Below are 24,421 nucleotides of genomic sequence, written 5' to 3'. Positions count from 1 at the left end.
TGTAAGACTTCTTACAGTGCCCACCCCAGTCCAACACTGGTATCTCCACATCATGCCCATCTCTATGAATGGTATGCTTTGTCTGTACAGGGTGCAAGAAACAATACTTTTCACTGTATACTAAGACATGTGACAATAATAAATCAAATCAAATCGGTTTGTCCTGATGAGTGTAAGATGAAAAACTTCAACAACTTGTGTATATATTTTTAGATTGCCAAGATTTTTTTTCAACAAATGTGCACTAAACTGCTGGAAGAAATCATTAAATACTTACTGCCTCAGGTTTGCATTAATTGTAACAATGATTGGAGACGAAAAGCCCAATTCTTTCCGTTGCATTACATCCCACTCGGAACTAATTTCCTCAGATTTTCACGATATACAATATCCCCGCTGCTCAGATTCTGTCTCCCTTCTCTCCAAACCCCTCTCACCGCTCTCTGTGCACAGAGATTTGATTGGTGCCTCTTTGAAATTTTTGTCTCTTTGGACTAGTTTTACCCACAAGAGGAAATCATTTCTGCAACTCCAAACAATCTAACAATTCCAGCAATTTAAACCTTCTCCAGCTCTCTGCAACCTCGGCCTGCTCCATCTTTCTGGAATATTTAATATTCTTCATCCTCATCCTGAACTAATTCCTCAATGTCATATTTCTGGTTTCAAAAACAGAACGAGGCACAATAATCCAAAGCTCCAAATACCATAAATATTTAAGGTTATGTCTCTGCTTTCGCCCCGAGGGCAGGGGGCAGGGGCCAGGGTGGGGGGGGTGAAGGGCAGGGGCCAGGGGGTAAAGGGCCAGGGTGGGGTAACAGGCAGGGGTGCGGGGCAGGGGGTAAAGGGCCAGGGTGGGGTAACAGGCAGGGGTGCGGGGCAGGGGGTAAAGGGCCAGGGTGGGGGCGGGGGGGCTAACAGGCAGGGGTGCGGGGCAGGGGGGGGTAACAGGCAGGGGTGCGGGGCAGGGGGGGGTAACAGGCAGGGGCGGGGGGGGGTAACAGGCAGGGGTGGGGGGGGTAACAGGCAGGGGTGGGGGGGGTAACAGGCAGGGGTGGGGGGGGTAACAGGCAGGGGTGGGGGGGGGTAACAGGCAGGGGTGGGGGGGGTAACAGGCAGGGGTGGGGGGGTGAAGGGCGGGGGGTTGAGTGAAGGTGTGGGGAGCAAAGTGGGGGAGGGTTCAGCAGAGGAGGGGGGTCAGGAATTGGCTCCCTCGGCTCCTGTCCGGGGGAAACTCAGTTACAGTTTCAGAGAAATTCACCTCAGAATGAAAACTCCCCAAATCCTTGGCAATTAGACACAGCCAGCTCCTCTCCCCCTCCATCTATCCCTCACTGTCACTCCCACTCTATCTCTGTCACTCTCTGTATCCCTCCCTCTGTCTCTATCTCTATCTCTCTCTCTGTCTCTCTCTCTCTCTCTTACCTGCTCTCAGCTCTGACTTTGTTCAGGCTCCGCCCCGCACTGACCGGAAGTGACCGTGCTGAAATGTTGACACATGAAGGTAACGAGTGGGTTGCCATGGTGACGGTGTAGCGGCTCCTGCCCCCGGGCAGCGGCTCGGCAGTCGGAGCGGGGATGCGGAGCCTGTCCCGGGACCATGGAGCTGCCCTGTGTGAGTTACTGAGACTGCCCGGGGATACACCGGGGATTCCCTGGATGGTTCACTGGGGATTCCCTGGATAGTTCACTGGGGATTCCCTGGATGGTTCACTGGGGATTCCCTGGATAGTTCACTGGGGATTCCCTGGATAGTTCACTGGGGGATTCCCTGGATGGTTCACTGGGGAATTCCCTGGATAGTTCACTGGGGGATTCCCTGGATAGTTCACTGGGGATTCCCTGGATAGTTCACTGGGGGATTCCCTGGATAGTTCACTGGGGGATTCCCTGGATAGTTCACTGGGGGATTCCCTGGATAGTTCACTGGGGATTCCCTGGATAGTTCACTGGGGGATTCCCTGGATAGTTCACTGGGGGATTCCCTGGATAGTTCACTGGGGGATTCCCTGGATAGTTCACTGGGGATTCACTGGATCGTTTGCCGTGGAATTCCCTGAGAAATTCCCTGGATAGTTCACTGGGGAATTCCCTTGATAGTTCACTGGGGATTCCCTGGATAGTTCACTGGGGAATTCACTGGGGAATTCCCTGGATGGTTCACTGGGGAATTCCCTGGATAGTTCACTGGGGATTCCCTGGATAGTTCACTGGGGGATTCCCTGGATGGTTCACTGGGGAATTCCCTGGATAGTTCACTGGGGATTCTCTGGATGGTTCACTGGGGATTCCCTGGATAGTTCACTGGGGGATTCCCTGGATAGTTCACTGGGGATTCCCTGGATAGTTCACTGGGGAATTCCCTGGATAGTTCACTGGGAAATTCACTGGGGAATTCCCTGGATGGTTCACTGGGGATTCCCTGGATGGTTCACTGGGGATTCCCTGGATAGTTCACTGGGGGATTCCCTGGATGGTTCACTGGGGATTCCCTGGATAGTTCACTGGGGGATTCCCTGGATGGTTCACTGGGGATTCCCTGGATGGTTCACTGGGGATTCCCTGGATAGTTCACTGGGGAATTCACTGGGGAATTCCCTGGATAGTTCACTGGGGATTCCCTGGATGGTTCACTGGGGATTCCCTGGATAGTTCACTGGGGGATTCCCTGGATGGTTCACTGGGGATTCCCTGGATAGTTCACTGGGGGATTCCCTGGATGGTTCACTGGGGATTCCCTGGATGGTTCACTGGGGATTCCCTGGATAGTTCACTGGGGGATTCCCTGGATGGTTCACTGGGGATTCCCTGGATAGTTCACTGGGGGATTCCCTGGATGGTTCACTGGGGATTCCCTGGATGGTTCACTGGGGATTCCCTGGATAGTTCACTGGGGAATTCACTGGGGATTCCCTGGATAGTTCACTGGGGAATTCACTGGGGAATTCCCTGGATAGTTCACTGGGGATTCACTGGATCGTTTGCCGTGGAATTCCCTGAGAAATTCCCTGGATAGTTCACTGGGGAATTCCCTTGATAGTTCACTGGGGAATTCCCTGGATAGTTCACTGGGGATTCCCTGGATGGTTCACTGGGGAATTCCCTGGATAGTTCACTGGGGATTCCCTGGATAGTTCACTGGGGAATTCCCTGGATAGTTCACTGGGGGATTCCCTGGATAGTTCACTGGGGGATTCCCTGGATAGTTCACTGGGGAATTCCCTGGATAGTTCACTGGGAAATTCACTGGGGAATTCCCTGGATGGTTCACTGGGGAATTCCCTGGATAGTTCACTGGGGAATTCCCTGGATAGTTCACTGGGGAATTCACTGGGGAATTCCCTGGATGGTTCACTGGGGAATTCCCTGGATAGTTCACTGGGGAATTCCCTGGATAGTTCACTGGGAAATTCACTGGGGAATTCCCTGGATGGTTCACTGGGGAATTCCCTGGATAGTTCACTGGGGATTCTCTGGATGGTTCACTGGGGATTCCCTGGATAGTTCACTGGGGAATTCCCTGGATAGTTCACTGGGGAATTCACTGGGGAATTCCCTGGATGGTTCACTGGGGAATTCCCTGGATAGTTCACTGGGGATTCCCTGGATAGTTCACTGGGGAATTCACTGGGGAATTCCCTGGATGGTTCACTGGGGATTCTCTGGATGGTTCACTGGGGAATTCACTGGGGAATTCCCTGGATGGTTCACTGGGGAATTCCCTGGATAGTTCACTGGGGATTCTCTGGATGGTTCACTGGGGAATTCACTGGGGAATTCCCTGGATGGTTCACTGGGGAATTCCCTGGATAGTTCACTGGGGATTCCCTGGATAGTTCACTGGGGAATTCACTGGGGAATTCCCTGGATGGTTCACTGGGGAATTCCCTGGATAGTTCACTGGGGATTCTCTGGATGGTTCACTGGGGAATTCACTGGGGAATTCCCTGGATAGTTCACTGGGGGATTCACTGGATAGTTCACTGGGGATTCCCTGGATGGTTCACTGGGGAATTCCCTGGATGGTTCACTGGGGAATTCCCTGGATAGTTCACTGGGGGATTCACTGGATAGTTCACTGGGGATTCCCTGGATAGTTCACTGCAGCCTCCCAGCCTGACTGTAGCAGAGCTTCAGATGAAAGACAGTGGGCCGAGCCTTGTTTACTCCTGTGATTAATCTACTTTGCAGAACTAAACCACTACAATCTTCGAAAATTATCATAAAAGTTTCACATACAGGCAGCCATTTTCTCCAAGAAACTTAAAATGTTTCTGGGCTTCTCCCTGGGAAACACAGAGCAACAACAGTCCAGCTCCACACCCCCATAACAATTATATATCGACTGGGAAAAGATTGGGTGATGTGGGGGAGAGATCTGGGGGTTCCAGTTTCAGATTAACTGGATCTAACTGATTGTAAAAAAACAATGTTTATGGGAATAATTAAGGGATAATAGTTAAGATCTAATGGTGAATCTGTGTAGAATGTTAGTAAAGTCACAGTAGGAAATAGTGTGTACAGGAACGTAGAAAGTAGAAGCAGGAGGAGGCCATTTGGCCCTTCAAGCCTGCTCCACCATTCATTTTGATCACAGCTGATCATCAAATTCAATATCCTGATTCCCCCGATTGGCAGGTTTAGGCTTCACACTATCAGAAGGATTTTGAGGCTACAACAAGGGAATGGTAAGATTTATTTATGCTTTCTGCCAAAATGCATCGCCTCACACTCCTGTGTATGAAATTCCATCTGTCACTTTACCCGCCCTTCCTGTTAGCCTCTCTGTGTCCTCTCATCGTCCATCTGTATCATCCTCACTGTTTGCCGTATGATGGTTTTACAGCCCAGGAAATATTCTCACCGGGTGCTCACTGTTGTAGTGTAGGAAGCTCAGCAGCAATTTTTTTTTTACACAGCAAGATCCCCAAAACAACAATCTGCCAACAAGATGTTTGAGATGTTGATTTAGAGATAAAACATGGGGCCAGGCCATTTTCCTACCTTCCTGCTCAAAGACAGGCTCTCTCTGCCTCACTGTCTCCTGAGGCTTCAATCTGAGCTGGGTTTTTGGCAGTGATAGTTTGCCATTGCCTTCCTGTGCCAGGAGCAGGGCAAGGAGGCAGGGCGAGGTAGCATGCGCCAAGGAGGTGGGCTCCAAGGAGGTGGGCCCCAAGGAGGCAGGACCCAAGGAGGCGGGACCCAAGGAGGCGGGACCCAAGGAGGTGGGCTCCAAGGAGGCGGGCTCCAAGGAGGCAGGCTCCAAGGAGGCGGGACCCAAGGAGGTGGGCCCCAAGGAGGCGGGCTCCAAGGAGGCGGGCCCCAAGGAGGTGGGCTCCAAGGAGGCGGGACCCAAGGAGGTGGGCTCCAAGGAGGCGGGACCCAAGGAGGTGGGCTCCAAGGAGGCGGGACCCAAGGAGGCAGGCCCCAAGGAGGTGGGCTCCAAGGAGGCGGGACCCAAGGAGGTGGGCTCCAAGGAGGCGGGACCCAAGGAGGCGGGCTCCAAGTCTCCCCAAGTCAGAACAGGAATTGAACCCAAGCTTCTGCCAAAGAAGCCTTGGCAAGTTCACGGAATCACAGAATTGTTACAGCACAGAGGAGGTTATTCGGCCCATTGTGTCTGTGCTGGCTCCCAGAATGGGCATTTCACAGTGCCTCACAGTGAACCAAGTTCGATTTCCGGCTTGGGTCACTGTCTGTGTGGAGCCTGCACGTTCTCCCTGTCTCTGCTTGGGTTTCCTCCAGATGCTCCGGTTTCCTCCCACAGTCCAAAAGATGTGCTGATTAGGTGGATTGGCAGTGGGAAATGTGGAGGGTTACAGGGCTAGGACGGAGGTGGATCTGGGTAAGATGGTCTTTCGAGAGTCAGTGCAAACTCGATGGGCTGAATGGCCTCTTTCTGCACGGTGGGGATTTTATTATAGGGTGAAGAGAAAGTGCAGTTATTTAATCCCAAGTTTTGAACTGCACAGCAGATACTCCATTGGTCCTAAGTCACCCCGGTGGGAGTTCAGAGGAAAGAAACTACTTGTTTATAGCATAAGGAAATTAAATAAAGGTTTATATCATTAGCAATTGTTTTAAAATGCTTGGCATAGCAAACTAAAGAGCAATCATGCGTCCCTGCCTCGGGGCTGCCAATCTGCCAGGATGGTGTTCTGGAGGTTTCATCACATGACCTTTACCCTCCAATTGTCCCGCCCCCAACTCTCTCCTAATTGGTCAGCTGACATCCATCCTTGTGACTCTCTGCCTTACCACAGCCAATGGGAAAGCAGCGAACATGCTCCTTATTATCTGATTGGATGATTCTTAACTGTTTGGGAAACAGCCATTTCTCAGAGAATCCCGGCCATATTGGAGAGGCCATTCTGCCCATCAGATCTGCACCGACTCTGCGGTAGAGCTTCTTACCCAATAGTTATCCAATACACTATCCCCATAACCCCACACATTTCACACGGTCACTCCACCTAATCAACACATCTTGGGACACTAAGGGACAATTTATTATGGCCAACCCACCCAACCTGCATATCTTTGGAGTGTGGGAGGAAACTGGGGAGCACCCAGAGGAAACCCACGCAGACATGGGGAGAACGTGCAAACTCCACATAGACAGTCACCCAAAAACAGAATCGAACCCTGGTCTCTGATGCTATGAGGTCAGCAGTGAGCACCACTGTTACAGGTTCACTTCCCAGCTTGGGTCACTGTCTGTGTGGAGTTTGCACGTTCTCCCCATGTCTGCGTGGGTTTCCTCCGGGTGCTTCCTAGTTTCCTCCCACACTCCAAAGACGTGTGGGTTAGCTTGATTGGCCGTGCTAAGTTGCCCCTTGGTGTCAGAGGGATTTAGCTAGGGTAAAATGCACGGGGTTATGGGGATAGGTCCAGTGTGGGATTGTGGTTGGTGCAGACTCGATGGGCCGAATGGCCTTCTTCTGCAGTGTAGGGATTCTATGATTGTTAGCTAAAATGGCAGAGTTGGGGCAGCATGGTGGTACAGTGGTTAGCACTACGGCCTCACAGCACCAGCGATTCCCACCTTGGGTCTGTGCAGAGTCTGCACATTCTCCCCGGGTCTGCGTGGGTTTCCTCCGGACGCTCCGGTTTCCTCCCACAGCCCGAAAGACGTGCTGGTTAGGGTGATTGGCCGTGCTAAATTGAACCTGGTGCCAGGGGATTAGCAGGGTGGGATTGTGGTCGATGTAGACTAGGTGGGCCAAATGGCCTCTTTCTGCATTGTAAGGATTCTGTGAAGCTCACAAAGCCTGCGGAAATAATTGGGAATAAACAGTCCCCAGACACTCCTGTTGCCAGTGGGATGCTGAAGGTTCCTTGCTGATGAAGACTGGAGAATTCCCCACCCTCCAGCTCCCCGGACTGCAGCAACCCTGCGATTCCAGGCACTGGGTGCCCTCGGGAATTGTCTCCAGCTCTGAGAAGCGTGTCAACTCCAAGCCCAGGCTTTCACCAGAGATCTGAGGCAGGTACATGCTGTGGGAGCCACATTTTCCAGGTGAACTGAGTTCCAAAGTTGGGAAGGACTTCTGTAAAAACCTTTGCTCTTGTTGATTTTTCGCACAGGACCTCCCAGCTGGCTTGTATAACATCAATGAAAGAACAAAGAATGTCCCTCAGAGACGACACAAGTGTATTGAGGTGAACTTGCCCTGAAATCCCGCGGGAAATTCCTTCCCTTTCCTGCCCTTGGGGCTCCCCTCCCACCTTCCCCACTGCACATTTCAAAAGCAATGTTCTCCTCTCCTGGGCTTCTGCCAGGTCCCTAACCAATAGAGGAGGAATCAAAGAATCGTGGAATGAAACAGCATAAGATAAGGAATGGAGCAGTAGGCCATTCGGCCCCTCGAGCCTGCTCCGCCATCCAAGGAGATCATAGCTGTTCTGACTGTGGTCTCAACTCCACTTTCCTGCCTGTTGACCACTGTCCACCCCCCTCCTCACCCAATGTCCAACCCCTCCATCCACTGTCCACCCTCCATCCACTGTCCACCCTCCATCCATTGTCCACCCCCCCATCTGCTGCCCTTCCCCAAATACTACCCACCCTTGCATCCATTGTCAATCCGCTCTACCTGCTGTCCACCCCCTCCATCCACTGCCCACCCCCCCATCTACTGTCCACTCCCCTTCGTCCATTACCCATGCCCCTCTCCATCTGCTGCCCATCCCCCTCCATCCATTGTCCACTTCCCTCCATCCACTTCCACCCCCCCATCCACTGCCTGCCCCCTCCACCTGCTGCCCATGCTACTCCCCATCTGCTGCCCAGCCCCTCCATTCACTGCCCACTCCCTTCCATCCACTGTCCACCCCTTCACCACCTGCTGCCCACCCCTTTCACGCCTACTTCCCATCCCCCTCCCCATCCACTCTCCATCCTCCCATCTGCTGCTGTTCCCTCTCCCCCGCCTGCAGAGGTCAGTGGCTAACAGAATGAAGATGTTTGACTGTCAATTCCTTGTTCCCCATTTTACCCCATCGTCGTGAGTCAGGATTTACCCCGATACATGACTGAATTGGGTCTGATATCCCTTCCGCAGTTCTCTAACCACCCTGCACCCACACAACACTCAACCTGGGGAGTAGGCCCTTACAGGAAAGCCACTAGACTTTAGAAAATGCACTCCATCTGAATGTCTCCTAATACACTCCATTTTTTTCTTGATTGAAGCCAATGGAACGAGCAAGTGGAGATCAGAAAGACATTCCCTTGTACCTGAGGGAGTTTCCATCAGAGGGTGAGTACCATGACTGAGGGTCACACCTGAACATTAGCAAAGAGCTGCGTCTGCTCCCTCGGTAGTCAACGTGGGAACCAATAAAACAACCGAGTGACAAGTCAGCGGCGGTGCCCTATTGCACCCTTGAGGTTGTCAGGTTTGAATTTGAACAGAGGTTTGGCAGTTAACTGTTCCCTGGTGCCTTCTCTGTGCCACTGACTCCACCAATTCGAGTCCAATCGCACTCTCTTCTGTTGTCCCCTTTACAATTGGTATTCTTGCAAATTTTCCTGATGAGTGCAAGGTGAAAAGCTTCTACAGCTCGTCTCTTCTTTCAGTGATACAAAAGGATTTGGGATATGGAAAAACTATTTCCTTGGGATTGGACATTTCATTGTTTGGGTCACGGTGCTGGGCACTTCCACTGGGGGGAGCCATTGGATCACAATTTGTGGGAATGTGAACTACTGGAGAATTCCGATATTCCGCAGATTCCCGGCTCCTCGGGTCCAGGGGTGCAGAATCGACCCAGAATAACCTGCATTCCTTCTGTTTAATTCTAGTTTCTTTCTTGGATGTGACGGGTTGGATAGTGTAATAATTTAACCGGCGTTGGGTAATGGGTTGATGTTTGTGGTGAGGATATGGGGCACGTTCGAGCTTTCTGTGAGGGATCAGAGGTGTAGGTTTTTATAAGGTTGTCTCACAGCGCTGTAAGTATGGGAGTGAATTTTCCAAACAATGTTAGCCTGTGTAAGGGGAGAAGGGAGACTCTGAAACTGTCTCTCAAGACAGCAGTTCTGCTTTATTCATTGAATGTGTGAATTGTTGACTAGACCAGAATTTCTTGCCCATCCCAGAGGGTATTTCAGAGTCAACTACATCGCTGTGAGTCTGGAGTCACATGTAAACTGGACAGGCTAATAACGGCATATTTCCTTCCCTTGAGGGTGGCACGGTGGTTAGCACTGCTGCCTCACAGCGCCAGGGACCTGGGTTTGATTCCCGGCTCGGGTCACTGTCTGTGTGGAGTCTGGGTTTCCTCCAGTTTCCTCCCACAGTCCGACGATGTGTGGGTTAGGTGGATTGGCCGTGCTAAATTGCTCCCTAGAGTGCCAGGGGCACTACCCAGGGTAAATGCGTGGGGCTGTGGGAAGAGGGTCTGGGTGGGATTGTGGTCAGTGCAGACTCGCTAGGCCAAATGGCCTCCTTCTGCACTGTAGGGGATTCTATGATTCTAAAGGACATTAGTGAACCAGATGGTTTTATGGTCATCTTTAGACTTTTAATTCCAGATTTTTATTGAATTCAAATTTCACCATCTGCTGTGGTGGGATTCAAACCCAGGCCCCCAGAACATTAGCCCGAGACTCTGAATTACTAGTCCAGCTACAATATCACTATGCCACCTCCCACAAGGGCAAGTTCACACGCCAACTCATAACATTCAATGTTCCTATTAATGGGGTTGATGATAACTGTTCTATTACTGTGGTTATAAACATTCACTGTGATGGGGATCAGATGCTCAAGCCTTCAAAGTCAGGCCTCAAACCTAACCCCGAGAACGTAACAGAATCGGAGCCAGGAGTAGACCACATGACCCATTGAGCCGGCTCCACCATTCAAAACGATCGTGGCGAACCTAACCTTGGCCTCAACCAAGGTTCCTTAGGCAGCACTTTCCAATCCCATGACCACTACCATCTAGAAGTCAAAGACATCAAATACCTGGAAGTTCCCCTCCAAATCACTCACCATCTTGACTTGGAAATGTATCAACCATTCCTTCACTGTCACTGGGGCAAAATCCTGGAACCCCCTTCCTAACAGCACTATGGGTGTACCTACACCACATGGACTGCAGCACCACCTTCTCAAGGGCAATTTGGGATGGACAATAAATGCTGGCCTAGCCAGCGATGTTCACATTCTGTGACTTATTTTAAAAACTGCACTTTTTGGCCCTCCTCCCCCATAACCTTTGACTTCTCTATAACCTTTGACTCCATAACCTTTGACTTCTCTATGTTTAAGGATTTGCCCATTCTCATCCTTGAATATACTCAACGACCCAGCCCCCACTGCCCTCTGGGGAAGAGGATTCCAAAGGGTCTAGACCCTCTGAGAGAAGAAATTCTTCCTCGTCTCCGTTTAAAGTGTGTCACGACTGCAGCAAACGTTACTTACCGAGTCAGCAAGATCCCAGGGGGAAACCTGTCTAACTGAACCTTTTACCTGTACTTTGAAAATGAGGAGAAAGAGTTACTGACCCCAAAAGCATAGAATTCCAGTAACTCCTTTGGATTTTAAGAGTGAGAAGATTTGTTACCAAGTGAAAATCTTAAAGATGTAAGATTACGCAGCTAAAGAACATCCAAAAAAACTCACTTGGGCAGAACACACAAGTAAATGACTGTCTTGGCAACAACTGCATTGATGGATTTTTAACTGAAAAAACACAGCAATGTTACCCAAAGCAAAGAACTTAAATAAAGTCAAACATGATTTCTCTTCCACAAATCCATCCTGGCCTTATCTAACCCCGTTGATATTTTAAGAACATAAGAACATAAGAAATAGGAGCAGGAGTAGGCCATCTAGCCCTTCGAGCCTGCCCCGCCATTCAATAAGATCATGGCTGATCTGTTGTGGCTCAGTTCCACTTTCCCGCCCTCTCCCCATAACCCTTAATCCCCTCTCTTATCAAAAACCCATCAACCCAAGTCTTAAAAATATTTAGCGAGGCAGCCTCCACCACTTCAACGGGCAGAGAATTCCAGAGATTCACCACCCTTTGAGTGAAGAAGTTCCTCCTCAACTCCGTTCTAAACCGCCCCCCCTTTATCTTGAGGCTGTGCCCCCTAGTCCTACTGTCTTTTTTGAGCGGGAAGAGTCTCTCCACCTCTATCCTATCCATCCCATTCATCATCTTATACGTCTCAATGAGATCTCCCCTCATTCTTCTAAACTCTAACGAGTACAAGCCTAGTTTATTCAGCCTCTCCTCATAGCTCAATCCCCTCAACTCCGGTATCAGCCTAGTAAACCTCCTCTGCACTCCCTCCAGGGCCAAAATATCCTTGCGCAGGTGCGGCTCCCAAAACTGCACACAGTACTCCAGCTGCGGCCTCACCAATGCCCTATACAGCTGTAGCAAGACCTCCCTACTCTCCACACCCTCCGCGCAATTTGCCTTTCCCCCAATCTTGGTGTCATCAGCAAATTTCGACACCCTACACTCGGTTCCCTCCTCCAGATCATCTATATAAATGGTAAAAAGCTGAGGCCCCAGCACCGACCCCTGGGGCACTCCACTAGTCCATCCCATTAATTTCTCCCATACTCTTTTGTTTAGTAATACTAATTCCTTCAATTCCTCCTTCTCACTAGACTCTTTAGCGTTTCTGGGAAGTTTTTTGTGTCTTCCTCCAAGAAGACAGAACTAAAGTAGTTGCTTAATCACTCTGTCATTTCCTTGTTCTCTATTAGAATTTCTCCTGGTTCAGACTGTAAGGGACCTTAGAATCTTAGAATATCTTAGAATCCCTACAGTACAGAAAGAGGCCATTTGGCCCATCGAGTCTGCACCAACTGCAATTCTACCCAGTAATCTCTCTAACCTATACATCTCAGGACACTAAGGGCAATTTTAGCACGGCCAATCAACCTAACCCGCACATATTTGAACAGTGGGACCTGCATTTTGTCTTCACTAATCTTTTTCTTTTATATACACAGAGAAGATTTTTATGTCTGTTTTTATGTTATTTACAAGTTTACCCTCAAACTCTTCTTTCCCCCCTCTTACTCAATCCAATTGTCATTCTTTACAGGATGCTGAACTGTTCCCAATACTTAGGCTCACTACTTTTTCTCGCAACTTTATGACTCTTTCCATCTAATATTATTTTAAATTTATTTTGTAAGCCATGGTTGGGCCTCTTTTCTTGTTATGTTTTTTCACCATAAGAAGTCTCACAACACCAGGTTAAAGTCCAACAGGTTTATTTGGAATTGGATTTTAACCTGGTGTTGTGAGAACTCTTACTGCGCCCACCCCAGTCCAATGCCGGCAACTCCATATCACGTTTTTTCACCAGAAAGGAATTTAAACAAAGTGCTCATTTTGAAATTTGTTCTGGAAGTGTGGGCATCGCTGTCTAGACTAGTATTTATTGCCCATCCCTAATTGCCCTTGAGAAGGTGGTGGTGAGCTGCCTTGAACCGCTGCAGTCCATTTGGTGTAGGTACATCCACAGTGCTGCTAGGGAGGGAATTCCAGGGTCTAGACCCAGCGACAGTGAAGGAACAGCGATAGATTTCCAACTCAGGGTGTTGTGTGACTTGGAGATGAATGGTGTTCCCATTAAATAACGCCTCTGAATAAAGGATTCACAGCTTTACTTCCAGTGACTTGTGCAAACTCCAGATTAATCATAGGATCATTGAATCCCTAGTGAGCAGAAAAGGCCATTGTGCCCATGGAATCTGCACCGACTCTGTGACAGTATTTTATCCAGGCCTTCACCCCCCGTCCTATCCCCGCAACTCCACACATTTACCACAGCTAATCCATCTAGGGTGGCACGGTAGCACAGTGGGTTAGCACTGCTACTTCGCAGCTCCAGGGTCCTGGGTTCGATTCCCAGCTCGGGTCACTGCCTGTGTGGAGTTTGCACATTCTCCTCGTGTCTGTGTGGGTTTCCTCTGGGTACTCCGGTTTCCTCCCACAGTCCAAAGATGTGTGGGTTAGCTTGATTGGCCATGATAAAATTGCCCCTTAGTGTCCTAAGATGCTTAGGTTAGAGGGATTAGCGGGTTTAATGTGTAGGGATATGGGGATAGGGCCTGGATGGGATTGTGTTCGGTGCAGACTTGATGGGCTGAAGGGCCTCTTTCTGCACTGTAGGGTTCTATGATTCTATCTAACTTACATGTAGGGACATTTTAGCATGGCCAATCCATCTAACCCGCATATCTTTAGAGGGTGGGGGGGAAACCGGAGCATCCAGAGGAAACCCATGCAGACACGGGGAGAATGTGCAAACTCCATGCAGACAGTGACCCGAGCTGGGAATTGAGCCCGGGTCCCTGTAGCTGTGAGGCAGCAGTACTAACCACTGCTCCACCACTCTGTGCCTATGCCACTGTGCTGCCTCTTTAATGAACCCTTAAATTTTACAAACATTCAGCTTGATTAGTATGCCCTTGTCGTCACAATCAGTTTGAACCAGGACAATAAACCCATCAAATAGAAGCCACGCCTGGAACCTCGCAAATCCACATGATTTTGCCAAGTCTGGGCTGTTAACAGGCTCTAAGCAGGTAGGTGTAGCTGAAACCAGGGCACAAAACTTCACTTTATTTGAGAGGGTTTATTGACTGAGTCTCACAGCTCTCTTCCCACTCACCCCAGTGTCCCAGGCATCTCCTGTTTATATTCTCTTTTAATGGAACAAACCAAAATGAAATAGTCAGAGGATTTGACAGTCCCTGATGGTCTGGAAACTTAACAAACTAAACCAAGATATCACAGAAACCCTATAGTGCAGAAGGAGGCCATTCAGGCCATCATGTATGCACTGACAACAACCCTACACATGTCACCCCATAACCCCAGACATTTACCGCTAATCCCTCTAACCTACACATCCTGGGACACTGAGGGGCAATTTAGCATGGCCAGTCAACCTAACCAGCACATCTCTGGACAGTGGGAGGAAACCAGGGCACCCGGAGGAAACCCACGCAGACACAGGGAGAATATGCAAACTCCACACTGACAGTCACCTGAGCCAGGAATCGAACCTGGGTCCCTGGTGCTGTGAGGCAGCAGTGCTAACCACTGTGCCACTGTGCTGCCCTGCTTCATTCCCAGCTGTGGCAAGTAACTTCAGCCCATCTGATACTCACTGGTTAAACTACTTTGATGCAACAAACATCAATAAATTAAACTAAAAAATGAAACTTAGAGAAACAAATTAAATTGTCATTCCCAGGACTGCTATTGTTTCACAACTATTCCCAATGTAAATGCTGTTTATGAAACCAGTAAAACAAACAAACTAATTAACCAGTTGAAACCCCCTTAACACAGGGGCATTCTACAAAAAGACAAAACTTCAGAGAAATTTTATCAATTCAATTAAAATCTAGTCACTTATTCATAGACTTTTTTGAATAAAATAAATGATCAATAGGATAACAGATTAAAAAGGGGCGATGGCCTCCTGTGGTGCGACCCCCTATTTATACTCTTTTTTTCAAACGATAATCAAAAAATTAAATAAAAATTGCAGGTTGACAGCCCCTGGTGAAGTAAAGTAAAAGTTTATTTATTAGTGTCACAAGTAGGCTTACATTAACACCGCAATGATGTTACTGTGAAAATCCCCTAGTCGCCACACTCCTGTTCGGGTTACACTGAGGGAGAATTTAGCACGGCCAATACACCCTAACCAGCACAGCTTTCAGAATGTGGGAGGAAACTGCAGCACCCAGAGGAAACCCAAGCAGACACGGGGGGAATGTGCAAATTCTGCACAGACAGTGACCCAAGCTGGGAATCGAACCTGGGTCCCAGGCGCTGTGAGGTAGCAGCGCTAACCACTGTGCCACTGGTGCGGCAAGAAAAGGAAACTTGATAAATTAAAGGAATAGTCAGCATGGATTTGTCAAGGGCAGGTCGTGCCTTACGAGCCTAGTTGAGTTCTTCGATAATGTGACCGAACACATTGACGAAGGAAGTGCCGTGGACGTGGTGTACATGGACTTCAGCAAGGCGTTTGATAAGGTCCCCCATGCAAGACTTCTTGAGAAGGTGAGAGGGCATGGGATCCAAGGGCCTTTGGCCTTGTGGATCCAGAACTGGCTTGCCTGCAGAAGGCAGAGAGTGGTTGTGGATGGGTCTTTTTCTGAATGGAGGTCAGTCACCAATGGAGTGCCCCAGGGATCTGTTCTGGGACCCTTGCTGTTTGTCATTTTCATAAATGACCTAGATGAGGAAGTGGAGGGATGGGTAAGTAAGTTCGCTGATGACACAAAGGTCGGTGGTGTTGTGGATGGTCTGGAAGGATGTCAAAAGTTGCAGCAGGACATAAATAGGATGCAGGACTGGGCGGAGAAGTGGCAGATGGACTTCAACGCGGATAAATGTGTAGTCGTCCATTTTGGCAGAACCAACGGGATGAACGAGTACACTATCAAGGGCAGGAGTCTTAGTAGTGTTGAAGAGCAGAAGGATCTTGGGGTCCGGGTCCACAGGACTCTTAAATCGGCCTCGCAGGTGGAGGAGGTGGTCAAGAAGGCGTATGGTGTACCGGCCTTCATTAATCGATGGATTGAGTTTAGGAGTCGGGAGGTAATGCTGCAACTTTATAAGACCCTTGTCAGGCCTCATTTGGAGTACTGTGCGCAGTTCTGGTCGCCTCACTATAGGAAGGACGTAGAAGCTATTGAAAGGGTACAGAGGAGATTTACAAGGATGTTGCCTGGACTGGGAGGCATGCCGTATGAAGTTAGGTTGAGGGAGCTGGGACTCTTTTCCCTGGAGAGACGAAGGTTGAGAGGCGACCTGATAGAAGTTTATAAAATGTTGAGAGGAATAGATAGAGTGGATTCTCAGAGGCTATTTCCCCGGGTTGAAATGGTCGCTACGAGAGGACACAGATTTAAGGTGCGGGGAGGAAAGTACAGAAGTGATGTTAGGGGTAAGTTTTTCACTCAGAGGGTGGTGAGTGAATGGAATCGGCTGCCGTCAGTGGTGGTGGAGGCGAACTCGCTGGGGTCTTTTAAAAGACTTCTGGATGAGTATATGGGGTTTTATGGGATTGGGGGTTATAGATAGGTCTATAGATTGGTAGGTGTTGATGTGATCGGCGCAACTCATGGGCCGAAGGGCCTGTTTGTGCTGTAGTGTTCTATGTTCTATGTTCTAAAGCAAAATATCATACCTGGAGTGATGCTGCTCTGGTTTAACCGACTCAAGAACAGCTTCTTCCCTGCTGCCATGTCCTATCATATATTAAGCTGATCTCTCTCTATCTGTAACTGTAACACTACATTCTGCACCCCATCTTTTTCCTTTTCCGCTATGTACTTTGCGAATGGCATTTTTTTTTCTGTATAGCACCTAAAACAATCCCAATACATATGACAATAAAAGATCAAATCAAAACAAAATGTTCTCCACCCCTGACGATACCCACCAACTTGTCCACGCCACTCTTTTTTCAACCAATAAGCTTGTCCCAATTGCTTATGTTTGGCCCATATCCCTCTATACTCATCTTTCCCATGCAACTGTCTGAATGCTTTTGAAAAGACAAAATTGTACCCACCTCTACTACTACCTCTGGCAGCTCGTTCCAGACACTCACCACCCTCTGTGTGAAAACATTGCCCCTCTGGACCCTTTTGTATCTCTCCCCTCTCACCTTAAATGTTAAATGCCAAAAGATGTGCTGATTAGGGTGCATTGGCCATGTTAAATTCTTCCTCAGTGTGTCCGAACAGGCGCCGGAGCGTGGCAACCAGAGGATTTTCACAGTAACATCATTGCGGTGTTAATGTAAGCCTACTTGTGACACTAATGAATAAACTTTAAAAGTGCCTGAAGTAATTCCCTCTTTATATGTGCTCAAAGTAGATTAATACCATCACCTGTTTCTCTTAACCTTAACCATGATATTAACAAACGGTAACAATGTAATTGTGAGGACGTGGACAAGGGAGGCTTGTGCAACTAGTTCTGCCGATCGTGGAATCTTGCTGGATCCCATTCCAGGATTAATCAGTTGCGGGAACGCTGAGGCAGTTTTAATTGTCCCACAACAAATGCCTGACTTTCAAAACGTGAGTGCTCGCTCAGTCCGACACTCATCCTGCAATGCAGACGTAAATTATATTGCAGAGAGACTGCGGAGTGAAAGAAGAATCCCCATTAACCACACTCCGTTCCTTCATTCTCAATAAATATTTCAGATGGTTTAGAAAGATAACTGCCTGACAGTCAAGGTGCCTTGTTAAGTCTCTGTGGTACCCCTGCATACTTCTTGCCGTTATAAATTATGAATTATTTTCTGTTTTGATTTGCCCAGTGCACCTGCAGTACCGAGTTATCCTCCTAGAGAAGCTACTTGAATGGGAAAAACGATAACTCCAAAGATTTTCATTAGTTCTATTCTGGTTTGCCACTGCACTTTACAGCTAATGGGAACCATATTTAGAAGAACACTCGGTGCTATTAGCTTTTGAGGAAACTTTTGAGGAAGGGCTTGCAAATCGATCTTGCAAAGAACTTGCATGTCCTGCACGACTCCAGGATATCCGAAAGTGCTTTCTATCCACTGAGATACAGAGACATTGTCGTAACAAACTGCTGTTATAAAGTAACTCGCCAAGACTCCTCCTTACACATTAATGGTGTAAATGCATGGGATTTTGGCAGAAGGTTTGGCTTAAGGAACTCAATGACAGACAGTTTGTGTACACTTGATGGGCTGAATGGCCTTCTTCTGCACTGTAGGGATTTGATTTGATTTATTATTGTCACATTTATTAACATACAGTGAAAAGGATTGTTTCTTGCACACTATGCAGACAAAGCACACTGTTCATAGAGAAGGAAAGGAGATGGTGCAGAATGTAGTGTTACAGTCATAGCTAGGGTGTAGAGAAAGATCAATTTAATGCAAGGTAGGTTCATTCAAAAGTCTGACAGCAGCAGGGAAGAAGCTGTTCTTGAGTCGGTTGGTACGTGACCTCCGATTTTTGTATCTTTTTTCCGACAGAAGAAGGTGGAAGAGAGAATGTCCGGGGTGCGTGGGGTCCGTAATTATGCTGACTGCTTTTCCGAGATGGCGGGAAGTCTAGACAGTCAATGGGTGGGAGGCTGGTTTGCGTGATGGATTGGGCTACATTCACGACCTTTTATAGGTTCTTGCGGTCTTAGGCAGAACTGGAGCCCATACCAAGCTGTGATACAACCAGAAAGAATGCTTTCTATGGTGCATCTGTAAATGTTGGAGAGTCATAGCTGATGTGCCAAATTTCCTTAGTCTTCTGAAAAAGCAGAGGCATTGGTAGACTTTCTTAACTATAATATAGGCGTTGGCGGACCAGAACAGATTGTTGGTGATCTGGACACCTAAAAACCTGAAACTCTCGACCCTTTCTATTTAGTCCCTGTTGATGGAGACAGGGGCGTGTTCTATGATTCTATGATGAAAGACAACGGCAGCAGAAGCTTGGGAACATCACCACCAGCAACCCCCCCCCCCCAACACCCCAAACACACACCCCCTCCAGAATTCCACTGCATCCCCTCTCCCCCATATGCCCCCCTGCCACACCCCTATTCTCTCCAGCACTGCCACCACCAACTAGCTTCCCAATGCCCTGACCACCTGTACCTACCCTCCCCCCCAACCCCACAATTCTCTAGAATCATAGAATCCCAACAAGTGCAGAAAGAGGCCATTTGGCCCATCAACTCTGTACCAACTTTCCAGAAGAGCATCTCACCCAGGCCCTCCCCTCTATCCTATCCCCTTAACCCCACACATCTTTGGAGTGCAGGAGGAAACTGGAGCACCTGGAGGAAACCCATGTAAACATGGGGAGAACATGCAGACTCCCCACAGACAGTGACGTGAGGCCGGGAATCGAATCTGGGTCCCTGGGGCTATGAGGCAGTAGCGCTAACCACTGTGCCACCGTGCCGTGCCAGCTGTCTGTGCGGAGACTGCACTTTCTCCCCGTGTCTGCGTGGGTTTCCTCCAGGCACGCTGGTTAGATAGACACCAATAGACGTGCTGGTTAGATGCATTGACCGTGCTAAATTCTCCCTCAGTGTACCCAGACAGGCACCAGAGTGTGGCGACTAGGGGATTTGCACAGTAACTTCATTGCAGTGTTAACGTAAGCCAGCTTTTGACGAATAAATAAACTTAAACTTTAATGTTTCATTCAAACATTGGTGCCTGTGACAGTGCAGCATTCCCTCAGCGGGCTCGCTCTTTCAAAGTGGATTGCACCCTCAAGTTTCTGGACTTGACTTTCCAACTCAGGGGCAAGAGAGCTTCCCATGGAGCCCAGGCTGCCACCTGCGCTGCTGCCCTGTGCTGTAACCTCCCCTTACACATACGTACAATTAGGGAACAGTTAGAGTGGAGGCCATTCAGTCTACCACAACCATGTTGGCCCTCTGCAAAGGCTTCTCAGATGGTTCCACACTCCCCAATCCTTTCCCCGTTGCTCCACAATATTTCTGTCTTCAGGAGCTGATCAGGAATTGGAATATTGTGTACAGTTCTAGTCACCCTATTATAGAAATAATATTATTAAACGAGAAAGAGTGCAGAAGAGATTTCCTAGGATGCTACTGGGACTTGATGGATTGAGTTATAAGGAGAGGCTGGATAGTCTGGGACTTTTGTCTCTGGAGTGTAGGAGACTGAGGAGTGATCTTACAGAGGTCTATAAAATAATAAGGGGCACAGATCAGCTAGATAGACAACATCATTTCCCAAAGGTAGGGGAGTCTAAAACGAGAGAGCATAGGTTTACGGTGAGAGGGGAGAGATACAAAAGGGTCCAGAGGGGCAATTTTTTCACACAGAGGATGGTGAGTGTCTGGAACAAGTTGCCAGAGGCAGTAGTAGAGGTGGGTACAATGTTGTATTTTAAAAAGTGTTTGGATAAGATGGATATGGAGGGATATGGGTGATTGGGACTAGCATGGGGGTTTAAAAAAAAGAGCGGCATGGACAAGTTGGGCCGAAGGGCCTGTTTCCATACTGTAAACCTCTATGACTCTGTGACTAGATCCGGAGATCCACAGTTGAACCTGCCTCCATCACACACACAAGCCATAAGAACATAAGAAATAGGAGCAGGAGTAGGCCATCTAGCCCCTCGAGCCGCTATATTGTCGGTAAATCCTCATGTTAAACATTTAACCAAAGCAGGAGAGGAATATTCTGCTTCATTCCCTGGGTTCTGATTGGAAGAGGTCTTGTTCTCCAATCATACCGGGACATTGTATCCTGGGTGTTGTTCTGCAGATAGTAAATGGGACAGTTCCCCATTGTCAGCCAGCGAACCTGATGATAGCACGTCCCGGGGATTAGCTACACACTTGGATGTTTTCACTTCGCTCCGTGCCAAACGATACTCTCATTTTCAAACGTCGTGCTCTGCGCTGTCGCAACTCGCACCGATCCCCCAGATTCACATCTGCCGTCTGATTTGTCCGACAGTTGTCCCTGGGGGGGTCCAGGATGTTGCCGATGCTTTCACCCTATTTGAGCCTCTGAATAGGCAGAGCATCACAATTTGTGAGTCGGAATTGGATGGGGAATGGTGCGTCTGACTGGAATATGTTGTCAATGCAGCAAGCAACCTCCCAGGTGGGATCTGAGGGAACGTTTGAGCAATGCTACTTCCATTGAAATTGTTCTCTACCTTATCACTAACTAGTAACCTGGATGAGGAGAAATTGTTTCTCGCAGAGGGTCGAGAGTGTCTGGAACTCTCTTCCTCAAAAGGCCAAGGAAGCAGAGACTTTGAATATTTTTAAGGCAGAGCTGGAGGAATTATAGAACCCCAACAGTGCAGAAGGAGGCCATTCGGCCCATCGAGTCTGCACCGACCATAATCCCACCCAGGCCCAATCCCCATAACCCGGTGCATTTACCCTAGCTGGTCCCCATGACGCTAAGGAGCAACTTAACGTGGCCAATCCACCTATCCCGCACATCTTTGGACTGTGGGAGGAAACCAGAGCACCCGGAGGAAACCCATGCAGACACGGGGAGAATGTGCAGAGTCCACACAGACAGTGACCCAAGCCAGGAGTCAAATAAGATTCTTGATTAGCAAGCGGGGGTTGGAGGGCTGGAGGGCGGTGGTTGGGGGGGGGGAGGGGGGGGTGGGGTTGGAGGGTCGGGGGGGAGGTGCAGGGTGATGTGAAATGTTGCCGGGGATAGGCAGGAATCTTGGCTTGAGAATCGTACAGTGCAGGAGAGGCCTTTCAGCCAATTGATTCTGCACAGACTGTGTGAAATACCTGACATACCGTCTAATCCCATTTACCAGCACTTGGCCCATAGCCCTGAATGTTACGATGTGCCAAGTGCTCATCCAGGTACTTTTTAAAGGAGGTGAGGCATCCCACCTCCACCACCCTCCCAGGCAGCGCATTCCAGACCCTCACCACCCTCTGGGTAAAAAGGTTTTCCTCACATCCCCCCCCCGAAGCCTCCTGCCCCTCACCTTGAACCTGTCCCCTTGTGACTGACCCTTCAAAGAAGGGGGACAAGCTGCTCCCTATCCACCCTGTCCATGTCCCTCATAATCTTGAACGTCTCGATCAAGTCACCTCAGTCTTCTCTGCTCCAACCAAAACAACCCAAGCCTATCCAACCCTTCTTCATAACTTCAATACAGGTTACAATCATCAATACTGTTTACAATGATATCAGCCATGATCTTGTTGAATGGGAGAGCAGGCTCGAGGGACTGAATGGCCTGTTCCTGTTCCTCATTTGCATGTTCACATGTAGCGGCAGAAGCTAAGATGTGAGACATTTCACTGGAGTTGCAAAATAAAGAATCAGAGTTCCAGTTCTAACCAGGACAAACAGTGAAATTGAATTCACATCATCTGGTTATTGTGTGGGGTGGGGGGGCATGGGGGGGGTGGTTAACTGTCTCTCAAAGCAGGAGTCTTGATGGAAGAACCAACTCCATCATCAATACTCTTCGAATCAGGAAACGTGCTGACCTCAGGATAAAGTGAGTCCAGCCCCACATCTTTCTTCTGACTGTCACAGAGCAGCGTAGGATGGGTACTGACTGTAGACGATATGGGGAACAAATACATGTATCAAACCACCAACAGCTGATTAGATAGAATTGCATTTATATAGCCCCTTTCATAACCTCAAACATGCCCCAAAGTGACTGAGAACCAGTGAAGGATTTTTGCAGTAAGGGACCAGATTAGAAACTCCAAGGTGTGTTATGGAGGTAGATTAGATCCCAACTATTTTTGATTTTGGCATTAGTGTGAGAATGTGTTTCACAGTAGGAAGTTTTTATTAAAACAAACTTTGTTTAACAATATAGTTTAACTATAACAAATTAATTAACTTAACTTTCACCAATTGAAATATTTAAACACTACAAGATGCAATTCTTAACTGCTGGCCTATCTCTATTAGTTCCAAATTAAGCAATATTCCTCATAGATTTAAACTCAGCTGGTACACGGGCTGCTAGGCCTCCATCTTCCAGATTATTTCTGGAGAGAGATAGCTACTTCCTTGCAAGTCCCAAATTAGAGTCTCAGGAAGAGAGAGGGAGAGAGAGAGAGAGAAAAGAGCTCTTGCTCCTTGCAGACCCAAGCAGAAAACTGCCTGCTTGTCTCTTTCCAGTAGTGTATGACTCATTCTTGTCAATCAATCTAATTAAACCCAACTCTGAAACCCCAGGGAACAACCCCAAAACAAACAACATTAACTCAGGTTAAATAACACCCCAATATTTCGGAGCAGTTATGCTCCTGCATTCTCAGTGGGCTGCCTAGCAGACAGATTGGCACTGTAAAGCAGAGCTGAATTTTAAACATACCTTTCACAAGAAACGTGATGCAAATACATACCTTAAAGGCACAGTATCGTCACACAATGCCAGAAACCTGTTCTGCCAATTTGTGGGCAGCAGGATCCCACAAACAACAGTTGGATAGATGATTTTTTTCCCCTGGTATAAGGTGAAGGATAAATATTGGTCCCCAGGTTGCTTCCTGCCATGAACTAACTGTGGGGAGTTCTGAGAACAGAGGGTAAAGGGTTGTGTTTTTTGCCATTTTCAGATAACGAGAAATGCCACGAGGAGGAACAGGCCGGGCTGCTCTCGCTGGTGACCAGTGGCATCTTGGGAGTGACCAGAGGAGCCGTCGGGGCCACGGTGGGCGGAGTGGCCTGGCTGGGCATCAAAGGCTACCGAGTCACCAAGACGGCGGTAACGGCGGTGCCCTCGCTGGGCATTGAGCTGGTAAGAGGCGGGGCCTCCAGCCTGGCCGGTGGTGTGACCACGGTGGGTTCTGCGGTCAAGAATAAAGTGCCTCTCTCCAGGATCAGTAAAGACAAATCAGAATAAAAGCCGCCTGTGGAAATCCCTCATTTCCAAAGCTGGAGTGCGCCGACTCGTGGTGAAACTGAGAGAGCCGGTGGGGTGGGGGTGGGGGGGTGGGGTGGGGGTGTGGGGGGGGGGGGGGGCGGCGTCAAAGACAGCGGCTGGGATCTGACCACCGTTCACACCAGACGGATTTTCCCGTCCCGCCGCAGTGACCGGAGATTTGTCCGGCAGCAGGAGCGGGGCGTGAACGGCCGGTCAGCTCGGACCCTGTGCTCCCTCGCACTGGGCCGGCGGGGACTCGTACAGCGAGGCGCTTCCCAAATAACTCACGGCAAAGACAATTCTCCGGGTCTCCGGTTCTAGAAGTGATCTCGGGCAGAAAATCAGCGCAGGACAGGTGGCTGGAGGTTGCAGCGCTAAACAGACAGAAATCCGGGGTCTCCTCTGCCAAAAGGCTGAATTAAATTTAGCTTTCATCCCCCTTCCCCCCCAAGAACAGGAATTGACAAACAAATAGAGGAACAAGTGAG

At 48.9% G+C, this 24,421-nt stretch overlaps 1 protein-coding gene across 1 annotated transcript; it reads left to right on the top strand.

The window, feature by feature from the left end:
- Window positions 1-1,600: 1,600 nt before the first annotated feature.
- tmem263 (transmembrane protein 263) lies at window positions 1,601-23,912 on the top strand. The gene is made up of 4 exons (XM_080191767.1): window positions 1,601-1,615; window positions 7,588-7,662; window positions 8,696-8,762; window positions 23,626-23,912. The coding sequence occupies exons 1-4, from the start codon at window positions 1,601-1,603 to the stop codon at window positions 23,910-23,912; spliced, it is 444 nt and encodes a 147-aa protein (XP_080047893.1).
- Window positions 23,913-24,421: the final 509 nt, after the last annotated feature.

Source organism: Carcharhinus amblyrhynchos, chromosome 6, assembly GCF_965287045.1.
Source record: "Carcharhinus amblyrhynchos chromosome 6, sCarAmb.v2.hapA, whole genome shotgun sequence".
Classification (NCBI taxonomy): domain Eukaryota; kingdom Metazoa; phylum Chordata; class Chondrichthyes; order Carcharhiniformes; family Carcharhinidae; genus Carcharhinus; species Carcharhinus amblyrhynchos.
This window is presented reverse-complemented; position numbering and strand designations above follow the sequence as displayed.